The sequence below is a fragment of the Acipenser ruthenus genome, unplaced genomic scaffold (assembly GCF_902713425.1).
Source record: "Acipenser ruthenus unplaced genomic scaffold, fAciRut3.2 maternal haplotype, whole genome shotgun sequence".
Classification (NCBI taxonomy): Eukaryota; Metazoa; Chordata; class Actinopteri; order Acipenseriformes; family Acipenseridae; genus Acipenser; species Acipenser ruthenus.
Window position 1 is genome coordinate 516,123 of NW_026708779.1, and position 11,417 is coordinate 527,539.

The 11,417-nt window shown below is 43.8% G+C and overlaps 2 protein-coding genes across 5 annotated transcripts in view; one reads left to right on the forward strand and one right to left on the reverse strand.

Annotated features, from left to right (window-relative positions):
• The first annotated feature begins 1,087 nt into the window (after positions 1-1,087).
• Positions 1,088-5,141, forward strand: LOC117964814 (ciliary neurotrophic factor-like). The gene is made up of 2 exons (XM_034909531.2): positions 1,088-1,526; positions 3,113-5,141. The coding sequence occupies exons 1-2, from the start codon at positions 1,398-1,400 to the stop codon at positions 3,590-3,592; spliced, it is 609 nt and encodes a 202-aa protein (XP_034765422.2). The 5' UTR covers positions 1,088-1,397; the 3' UTR covers positions 3,593-5,141.
• A 1,647-nt stretch (positions 5,142-6,788) lies between these two features.
• Positions 6,789-11,417, reverse strand: part of LOC117969690 (uncharacterized) — a 10,609-nt gene continuing 5,980 nt past the window's right edge. For all 4 annotated transcript variants that reach the window (XM_059021767.1, XM_059021764.1, XM_059021766.1 and 1 more), the window contains 6 exons: positions 10,459-10,557; positions 9,788-9,933; positions 9,018-9,189; positions 8,433-8,545; positions 7,824-7,908; positions 6,789-7,286 (listed from right to left, as the gene is read on the reverse strand). In XM_059021767.1, the coding sequence (XP_058877750.1) occupies positions 7,230-7,286; positions 7,824-7,908; positions 8,433-8,545; positions 9,018-9,189; positions 9,788-9,933; positions 10,459-10,557 (672 nt within the window). In that variant the 3' untranslated portion in view covers positions 6,789-7,229. The remainder of the gene's footprint in view (positions 7,287-7,823; positions 7,909-8,432; positions 8,546-9,017; positions 9,190-9,787; positions 9,934-10,458; positions 10,558-11,417) is intronic.

Genomic DNA, 11,417 nt, shown 5'->3' on the forward strand with positions numbered 1-11,417 from the left:
TTAAGAACATCTATATTTTAGTTGTGTTCCGGTATCTTCAGATTTAGCATCGATGGACGGACGGGTGACACAATCGTAAAAGATTGCGTGTAAAATAACATTGAAGGTGATCACAGTTTTAGACGTGAGCCATCGTTTTTATATTATTAATAATAAGCTCAGCACAAGCAATGACAAGTCCTGGTATTTGCATAATAAGGCATACAGTGACACAGCGATTATTTTTGCATTTGGCAGCTTCACAAGGGCGGATAAAAACACATTTAAACAGAAACGCCTTCAGTCTGTAGGTACCTGTTTGCGCTGCTGTCTGTTCTGCGCCCACGGATTTCAGATCAATTGACAGCTGCACCAAAAACCAATGGGAAACTCCCTTAAAACGTTTCCACATAGTAAAAGCACAGCAAAGTGTAATAAAGCACAGAGAGGTGTGGTAAAGCACAGGGAAGCATTGTAAAGCACAGAGAGGTCTGGTAAAGCATAGGGAAGCATTGTAAAGCACAGAGAGGTGTGGTAAAGCATAGGGAAGCATTGTAAAGCACAGAGAGGACTGGTAAAGCATAGGGAAGCATTGTAAAGCACAGAGAGGTCTGGTAAAGCATAGGGAAGCCTTGTAAAGCACAGAGAGGTCTGGTAAAGCATAGGGAAGCATTGTAAAGCACAGAGAGGTCTGGTAAAGCATAGGGAAGCATTGTAAAGCACAGAGAGGTGTGGTAAAGCATAGGGAAGCATTGTAAAGCACAGAGACGTCTGGTAAAGTATAGGGAAGCATTGTAAAGCACAGAGAGGTCTGGTAAAGCATAGGGAAGCATTGTATAGCACAGAGAGGTCTGGTAAAGCTTAGGGAAGCATTGTAAAGCACAGAGAGGTCTGGTAAAGCATAGGGAAGCATTGTAAAGCACAGAGAGGTGTGGTAAAGCATAGGGAAGCATTGTAAAGCACAGAGAGGTCTGGTAAAGAATATTTAAAAAGAAAACGTGGTAAACTAACCCTTATAAAAGTTTCCCACTGTAAAAATCACAGGTGCTGGGAATAATGACTGAGGCCTGGAAAAAAAAAGACTCCCGTTTGGAATCCGCGAGTCCAGATTTTGGGAGCCGCCCTCTTTGAACCTCATTGGTGGGGGGAGACTGGAATGCGAGGCGTGCGGTGGAAGTTTCTAAGTAAGTAATCAGCCGCTGTGTGTGCGCCTACACAGAAATACCTTCTGGTGCGTGACTGAAAAAGCTGACCGGAGGCCGCTACTCACCCACACAAAAACACACACAGACCAGCACAGAGTTTCAACCGCAACAGCCCGTGTATTATATACCGGTTTATATTTGTTTTAACCGTGTTGTGGCAACTTTTTTTGTTTTTGCAAATAATATATAATAAGCAAAACACAAGACATTGCTATGGCAACCGGCGTGCGTCATGATGCAATTGAGGATAACATCTCCTTCGCTTTGTCGGACTGTTACGCAAAAGCCGAAGCGTTAGCCCGAAAAGTACACAGCGAAGCCAAGCAGATCACAGAGAGTTACGTAAGTGCCGTTGTATACGTTCTTGTGGGGAGATGTATGCTGTATTAGTAAGGTGTTATGGTTAGTTGGTAAACCTCAAAATCACTTATAACACTTTATCGCTGTTTATTTATTTATTTATTTATTTATTTTAGCAGGCGTTGGTAAACTACGCATTTGTCATGGTTTATCATGGACTCCAGTTTATTACACTTTGCTGTGCTTTTACTGTGGGAAACTTTTATAAGGGTTAATATACCATAGTGTGTTTATTAATATGCTTTACAATGCTTCCCTATGCTTTACCAGACCTCTCTGTGCTTTACAATGCTTCCCTATGCTTTACCATACCTCTCTGTGCTTTACAATGCTTCCCTATGCTTTACCAGACCTCTCTGTGCTTTACAATGCTTCCCTATGCTTTACCAGACCTCTCTGTGCTTTACAATGCTTCCCTATGCTTTACCAGACCTCTCTGTGCTTTACAATGCTTCCCTTTGCTTTACCAGACCTATCTGTGCTTTACAATGCTTCCCTATGCTTTACCAGACCTCTCTGTGCTTTCCAATGATTCCCTATGCTCTACCAGACCTCTCTGTGCTTTACAATGTTTCCCTATGCTTTACCACACCTCTCTGTGCTTTACAATGCTTCCCTGTGCTTTACCACACCTCTCTGTGCTTTACAATGCTTCCCTATGCTTTACCAGACCTCTCTGTGCTTTACAATGCTTCCCTATGCTTTACCAGACCTATCTGTGCTTTACAATGCTTCCCTATGCTTTACCAGACCTCTCTGTGCTTTCCAATGATTCCCTATGCTCTACCAGACCTCTCTGTGCTTTACAATGTTTCCCTATGCTTTACCACACCTCTCTGTGCTTTACAATGCTTCCCTATGCTTTACCAGACCTCTCTGTGCTTTACAATGCTTCCCTATGCTTTACCAGACCTCTCTGTGCTTTACAATGCTTCCCTATGCATTACCAGACCTCTCTGTGTTTTACAATGCTTCCCTATGCTTTACCACACCTCTCTGTGCTTTACAACGCTTCCCTATGCTTTACCACACCTCTCTGTGCTTTATTACGCTGTGCTGTGCATTTTAAGGTAGGGGAACTTTTATAAGAATTATAACAATATTAAAAAAAAGCTTTTTGGTTTTTTTTCCACAGTTGTGTTTCTGGTAACATTTAGAGTTTTAAACGGGGCGTTTGCTAAGGTAGTGTTTGAGCATTTCGACAGATCCTGGTTTTGTCTGTTTTTAAACTCTGAGGTCATTTAGGGAGAAACTCTGCCTCTTGGAACGTTGCTCGTTCTAATTAGTCAGGACTGAAATGAATAGCCAGGAGCTACAGATCTGAGCCAGAAATGGGAGGCTGTCGAATCAGCCTGCTGTCTCTGTCTGTCTCTGTGCCACCTAATTCTGATTCCTTTGAAGGAAGTTTAGAATTTTAAAAAGGTATTGATGTTTTTAGAGACATTATAAAAACGGTCGCGATAGTTCATCCGCTTTCATCTGAAGCCCTTACAAACAAACAAACCAACAAACAGGAGCCCTGTCCCTGACCAGGCTGCTTGCATCTCTCTCTCTCCTTTTTTCCGCAGAGAGAAAAGCAAGGCTTGAGCCAAGATCTCAACCTGGACTCCATAGACGGGGTCCCCGAGTCTGGCACCTCGAAATGGGCAGAGCTGACCGAGGAAGAGAGGCTGAGAGAGAACGCAGCGGCCTTCGCTGCCCTTCACAGACTGCTGGGCACGGTCCTGAAAGAACAACAAGATGACCTCACTCCCGGGGACTACAAGTTCCATGATGCACTGCTTTCGCTGCTGGCCAAGGTCGAGGCCCTGGCTGAAACCACCAAGCAGCTGCTGCTCTCTCTGGGCCACGTGCTGCCCAGGGCTGAGGAGGAGAGGGAGGAGGAAGGTCTCAGGTACTTCCAGAAGAAGAGGAGGGGGTACAAAGTGATCGTGGAGCTCAGCGGCTGGGCTCTGAGGGCCGTGCGGGACTTCGCCAGGCTGAAGAGGAGAAACAGGAGGGAGGTGGGAGGGAAGAGGGAGGTTAAGAAGCGAGGGAGCAGGAGATAGAGAGGGGGGAGGAGGGGAGAGGGAGAGATGGAGGTTAAGAAGCGAGGGAGCAGGAGATAGGGGGGGCAGCAGTGTGGAGTAGTGGCTAGGGCTCTGGACTCTTGACCAGAGGGTCGTGGGTTCAATCCCAGGTGGGGGACACTGCTGCTGTACCCTTGAGCAAGTTACTTTAGCTAGATTGCTCCAGTAAAAACCCAACTGTATAAATGGGGAATTGTATGTAAAAATAATGTGATATCTTGTAACAATTGTAAATCGCACTGGATAAGGGCGTCTGCTAAGAAATAAATAATAATAATAAAAATAAGATAGGGAGGGAGAGAGAGACAGAGAGTCAGGGAGAGAGAGAGAGGGAGAGAAACAGACAGAGAGAGAAACAGATACAGAGAGAAATGGAGATGGGGAGGGAGGGAGAAACAGATACAGAGAGAGATGGGGAGAGAGAGAGAGGGAGGGACAGAGAAAGAGATACAGAGAGAAATGGAGATGAGGGAGGGAGGGAGAAACAGATACAGAGAGAAATGGGGAGGGAGTTAGGGACAGAGAAACATACAGAGAGAAATGGGGAGAGAGAGGGAGGGACAGTGAAACAGATACAGAGATGGGGAGAGAGAGGGAGAGACAGAGAAACAGAGAGAGGGAGAGAGAGAGAAAGCAAGAGAGAGATGAAATGCAGTGGTGAAAAAGGACTGGTGTTTTTTGTGTAACTTGACCCAGCACCTTTTTTGTTTGTTTGTTTTTTTGTCTCGATATAGTTTTGCAAATGATCGTCCGTATTGAATAACCAGCGTATTGTACCAATATATTTTAGGATGCGACATCGATAAGTAAAAAAAAAAAAGACTTTATTGAAGATGATGTCAAAACGCTCTCGCGTTCCATGAATAGAATGCGACATCGATGAGTAAATAAATAAATAAATAAAAATCACTAGCCACTTAGATTTAACATTTCAGTATTGAAACAAACACTGCTTGAGATATATTCGCTGGCAGGCCTGATCAAGTTCGTCTGCATTCGTGTAACTGAGAAATGGCTATGGAAGGACATTATTTGTGAATTGCATTTCTCTGTATGAAGGATTGTATTGATTCAAATTGTCAAAAGTCACACTTTTTTTAAGAGCTTAACCATTAGACATAATAATGAAGCCGCTAATTATTAGTAATTAAGCACTGGTATTAATTATATAGGTCAGTTTTCTTAACGCTGTCTCGGGCAGTAAAGCATTCTGTGGCAATCAGATAAGTTTGCACAGCGGTCCTCATCGCAATGCTTTGTACTTGTGATCTTTTCATGAGCTTGTTACTCAAATGAATCATGAAGGAGGAATAGGCAGCGATTGCATGAGTGAGTGAGGTGTGAAATGCATGACCTTCGTTCTGTTGTACAGGAGAGTTTTTAACTCTACCTTGTAGGTACTGTAGTGCTTGGAGAAATACTGCAATAGTCACCCTGCTTGAAATGTAGTGGGTTGCAAACGTGACTAGTTTGACGTTCGTTCGTGTAAGTGGGAGGGAGGGAGGCAGTGTGGCTCTGGTGGAGCTGAGGAGGGACTGGGAGGGAGGGAGGCTGGCTCTAGTGGTTAGAGCTGAGGAGGGACTGGGGGGGAGGGAGGGAGGGATCTGGCTCTAGTGGTTAGAGCTGAGGAGGGACTGGGAGGGAGGGAGGCTGGCTCTAGTGGTTAGAGCTGAGGAGGGACTGGGAGGGAGGAAGGGAGGGAGGCTGGCTCTAGTGGTTAGAGCTGAGGAGGGACTGGGAGGGAGGGAAGCAGTGTGGCTCTAGTGGAGCTAAGGAGGGACTGGGAGGGAGGGAAGCAGTGTGGCTCTAGTGGAACTGAGTAGGGACTGGGAGGGAGGGAAGCAGTGTGGCACTAGTGGAACTGAGGAGGGACTGGGAGGGAGGGTAGCAGTGTGGCTGTAGTGGAACTGAGGAGGGACTGGGAGGGAGGGAAGCAGTATGGCTCTATTGGTTAGAGCTAAGGAGGGACTGGGAGGGTGGGAGGCAGTGTGGCTTAGTGGTTAGAGCTAAGGAGGGACTGGGAAAGAGGGAAGCAGGGTGGCTTAATGGTTAGAGCTGAGGGACTGGGAGGGAAGCAGTGACTTAGTAGTTACAGCTGAGGAGTGACTGGGAGGGAGGGAAGCAGTGTGGCTTAATGGTTAGCGCTGAGGGACTGGGAGGGAAGCAGTGACTTAGTAGTTACAGCTGAGGAGGGACTGGGGGAGAGATGTAAGCTGACAATATTAGAGGATGAGTTTACTGCACTGATTCATAATCAAGCGCTTGATGTAACTTTACAATACAGCTCAGCTGCGACACAGTGGGAATAGAAGTCCAAATAGACATGCAAGACGCTTTCAGACTTGATTGTACCTACAGTATGTGTTTTGTTTCCTGGAGTATTTGCTGTGAAAATAAAGACCTCTTTTCTTGACTTAAGTCTAGACGTCGTTTATTCATTTACTTGAACGAGCAAAATTATAACCGGTTGCCTTTTTCACGCTGGTTAAATCTGTTGTTTTCAACTAGTTATATATATATATATATATATATATTTTCTGTGTGTGAGTTTGATAGAAGCCAGATGCAATATAGGATACAGACTGTCCTGTTGGCTTTGAATAGGAGCTGTAATGGGAGCTAGCCCTTCATGAAGGAATTAAGCTGAAAGATCAATAAGAGATTAGAACATCGCTTCTCAAAGTCGGGTTCAGGTTACTGCGGTGAAGCTGCCTTTGTTCAACACCCTTTCCAGCAGCTCTCTCTCTCTCTCTCTCTCTCTCTCTCTCTCTCTCTCTCTCTCTCTCTCTCTCTCTCTCTCTCTCTCTCTCTCTCTCTCTCTCTCTCTCTCTCTCTCTCTCTCTCTCTCTCTCTCTCTCTCTCTCTCTCTCTCTCTCTCTCATTGACTTGGGTTCCACAGCTTTGACTCTGCTGCTGACCCAGTTTCTGTAGAGTTTAAAGAAGCTAATTTGAAGGTAGTAGCTAAGAGACTTCTGGATGTTTGCCAGACTTATGGTTTATTTACACTGAAGACGCTGAGAAAGACTTCTAGTGGAAACGTTTGCCATTGAATTTACACTGAAGACGCTGAGATAGACTTCTAGTGGAAACGTTTGCCATTTAATTTACACTGAAGACGCTGAGAAAGACTTCTAGCGGAAACGTTTGCCATTTAATTTACACTGAAGACGCTGAGAAAGACTTCTAGCGGAAACGTTTGCCATTGAATTTACACTGAAGACGCTGAGAAAGACTTCTAGTGGAAACGTTTGCCATTGAATTTACACTGAAGACGCTGAGAAAGACTTCTAGTGGAAACGTTTGCCATTGAATTTACACTGAAGACGCTGAGAAAGACTTCTAGTGGAAACGTTTGCCATTGAATTTACACTGAAGACGCTGAGAAAGACTTCTAGCGGAAACGTTTGCCATTGAATTTACACTGAAGACGCTGAGAAAGACTTCTAGCGGAAACGTTTGCCATTGAATTTACACTGAAGACGCTGAGAAAGACTTCTAGTGGAAACGTTTGCCATTGAATTTACACTGAAGACACTGAGAAAGATTTCTGGTCGTTTGTGATTGAATTCGCATTAAACCGTCTTTATTAGCTTTGAAATTTGAAATTTTAAACATTTCAGCTGATGTCGTAATCCAATATGCACTGACGTAGATACAGATCATACAACTCCACCTGGGGACAAAGGAAACAGGAAATGACATCAGAGTGGAATCGTTAACCTGCCCCCCACCCTCCCAACACTGCCCCTAGTGGATATATATATATATATATATATATATATATATATATATATATATATATATATATATATATATATATATATATATATATATATATATATATATTTCTTACTGCTGTATTTCTTCTATCCACTAGGGGGCAGAGTGTTGCAGGTTAATAATGGTACAAGATTGCTGTATTTGAGTCTATATAATATATATATACAGTATATATATATACGGTATATGGATTACTGCTATATATCTTCCATCCACTAGGGGGCAGAGCCAGATACAGTAAAATGCAACATAATTGATTTTTTTTTTTTTTTTAATATTATTTTGTAACATACATTGATATATTTCAAGTTATATATTTAATTTAGGAAAACAACAGCAACCAGCAATCAAGCCAGGGGTGAGAATGGGTAATACATTTCTTAAAATACTAGTTTCAGCTTCAGTGAGAAGATGCTGTTGATCGGGGTACCTTTCTGGGTTTTACCACCTCCTGAATGTAAGCGTGTGTTTCTCTGAGATTCCGCTTCTGTCTGCGAGAGAGAGTGGGTTCAGTTCTGAGAGAGAGGAAGAGGGGGAGAGAAACAGGATGCAGGAGAGAGAGAGAGAGGGACAGAGAGAGAGAAGGATAGAAGATAAGGAGAGGGAGAGGATGGATAGCAGGGAGAAAGGGGAGGTAGAGAGGGAGGGGTAGAGAGGGGGAGGATAGGGAGAGAAACGGGAAGCAGGAGAGAGAGAGGGACAGAGAGAGAGGGATAGAAGATAAGGAGAGGGAGAGGATGGATAGCAGGGAGAAAGGGGAGAAAGAGGGAGGGGGTAGAGAGGGAGAGAAACGGGAAGCAGGAGAGAGAGGGACAGAGAGAGAGGGATAGAAGATAAGGAGATAGGGAAAGGGGGAAGGAGAGGGTGAAAGAAGAGGGATAGAGAGAGAAGAGGAGAGTGGGAGGGGAGGGATGGAAAGAGAGAGAAGGGGGAGAGAAAAGTTATCTTTCAGAACATCCCCTCCACTACCTGCTGAACTCAAACACTGCAGGAGAGACTGCACTAGAAAGACCTGAGGGAGCGTCTCAAAAGATCTTACCTGCTGTAAAACCGTGCCAATAGGAGAAACAGCCCAGAAGAGCCCAGGATCACGAACACACCCCAAAGGTAACTGTCCTGAGCCAGCCAGCCCCACAGCACAGACACAACCTCCTGCAAGACACACACACACACAGCTTTGTAGCTTCCAGTTTCAGATTCTACCTTTACTCATTTTACTTTCTGGTAAGTGATTACTGTGTTGCTTTGACTGTGAGTTCAGGAGCTGCTCTTTAGTTCTAGCTGCACTGCCATAGTTATTGTATTGTGAATCGGTACAGCCCTGGCTGGGACTACAGCTCCCAGCATGCCTCTGCACCCGCGGCAATGGTGAGGGATGCTGGGAGCTGTAGTTCTTTAACTGCAATGCGCTGGGCTGGGCTGTATTACATTGTTTTGCTCAGTCTGTGTTGCTTTGACTGTGAGTTCAGGAGCTGCTCTTCAGTTCTAGCTGCGCTGCCATAGACGTGTGTAACACGGGCTAGTCAGGCACAGTGTCTTTATAGAAGAGCCAGCTAGTGCACAGCTAGTGTATTGCCAGCATGTTCTGATTGGCTGAGAGTGACTCCCTGGTTTCCAGCCTTACGGTATAAACGCGGAGGGCGTGTGCTATATCAGGCCCTGCCATGTCAGTCAGGCTGTCGTCAGAGAAACAGCCAATCACAAAGCTGGCCAGGAAACACAGGGGCAGCAGGTAACCCAGGCAACCAAACAGGAAGTGCTTAATCCATATCTTCCTGTTCAGTGTTGCCTGATAACTGAGAGAGAGAGAGAGAGAGAGAGAGAGAGGATGAAGAGAAGAGATACTTTTTAAAAATCAAAATAAGAAACTAGCGATTCTCTAATTGAATTGATGGCTTTAATAGGCCACACATGCAATTAATTTCAAACAGTCAGAGAAAAGGAACACGGAGCCACACGCGGTCAAATGCAGGAGACTTTTTAGAAGTTGTTTAAGACGCCTGATTAAAGCACAAAGCGGTCTGACATTTTCACACACGAGCGCCTGTTGTTTCTATATCAATGATTACTGAGCGGAGATTGAAATTCTCACATCCGGAGGTGGGTATGTAAAGGATATAAAATGATACTTCTGATACATTTGCACACTGCTGTAAATGTCCAGAAATATTTCTTGATAGAAACATTTTTAAAAAACTATTATAAACAGATCCACACTTCTAGAATTACTGCAACAACACCGAGGGAGGCTCAAGCATCCGTCCCAAGTGAAGCAAACACATTCACCAACACGTTGTAGTCTGAGGGAAGCACAGTCATCGGTCTTTTCAAAGTTTAATGGGGTTTTTTCCTGATCCAGTTGCTGCCCCCTGCTGGCTGGGCTGCTCCTCTCACCTGTCCTCCCTCAGTCTGCGCTCCGCGCTCTCTGCGATGATGTCACAGTCTCGCTCCAGGTGATTGAGAGAGCTCTGCACCGATTGGTCGATGGTCTTCTCGATCGTTGTGCACACACCATCAATCTGATTGAGACAGCGGCTCGGCTGAGACGAATCAGAGAAGCAGCCAAATCACAAATCATATCAAATCACAGATCAGATCAAATCACAGATCAAATCACAGATCAAAGCAAGCTTGGATTAAAATCGTAGATCTCAGATCAAATGCTAGACAGAACCACAGATCAAATCGTGGATTCAAGTTACAGATACACTCATGGATGGAATCAAGACTAGATAAAAATCACAGATGAAATCTCTGAATTAAATTCGAGATCAAATCAAAAATCAAAAATCAAATCAGATGAAATCTCCGATCAAATCTCAGGTGTGCAAAGGTGATTTTTAAAGGGGATAGATTTTGAATATTATTATTATCATTATTATTATTATTATTATTATTATTATTATTATTATTATTATTGAAAATGATCATCATCATCATCATCTCTGTGTATCTAATAGAGAAACATGAACACCGGTGGTATTAAATGAGATTTTTATAATATATAAGTTCAACACAGAGTCTATGGTATGTTCTCAGGCTGGCTGTGCAGTTCAGTGTGGTACCTTCGCTGGGTCCGGGATGTATATCGTGGGCATGTCGAAGCCACACTTGTTCAGTCCTGGTCTCTTACACAACTCCTGCACAATCTGCATCATGACTCTCTGTGGAAGGGAAACAGAGAGAGAGAGACACACAGACATACATACACACACACACACACACAGATTCATACATATACACACACAGAGAGGCACACACAGACATACATACACACAGAGAGGCATACACACACACACACAAGTTAGAGTTATTAAAAATACACACGACTCAATACTAGAGGTGTGCTGGTATTAAATAAATCCATTCATTAATGTGTTGATTTCAAAACAAGACATTGAGAAAGACTTCTAGTGGAAACGTTTGCCATTGAATTTACACTGAAGACGCTGAGAAAGACTTCTAGTGGAAATGTTTGCCATTGAATTTACACTGGAGACGCTGAGAAAGACTTCTAGTGGAAACGTTTGCCATTGAATTTACACTGAAGACACTGAGAAAGACTTCTAGTGGAAACGTTCGCCATTGAATTTACACTAAAGACACTGAGAAAGACTTCTAGTGGAAACATATGCCATTGAATTTACACTGAAGACGCTGAGAAAGACTTCTAGTGGAAACGTTTGCCATTGAATTTACACTGAAGACACTGAGAAAGACTTCTAGTGGAAACGTTTGCCATTGAATTTACACTGAAGACACTGAGAAAGACTTCTAGTGGAAACATTCGCCATTGAATTTACATTGAAGACACTGAGAAAGACTTCTAGTGGAAACGTTCGCCGTTGAATTTACACTGAAGACGCTGAGAAAGACTTCTAGTGGAAACGTTTGCCATTGAATTTACACTGAAGACACAGAGAAAGACTTCTAGTGGAAACGTTTGTCATTGAATTTACACTGAAGACGCTGATAAAGACTTCTAGTGGAAACGTTTGCCATTGAATTTACACTGAAGACTTCG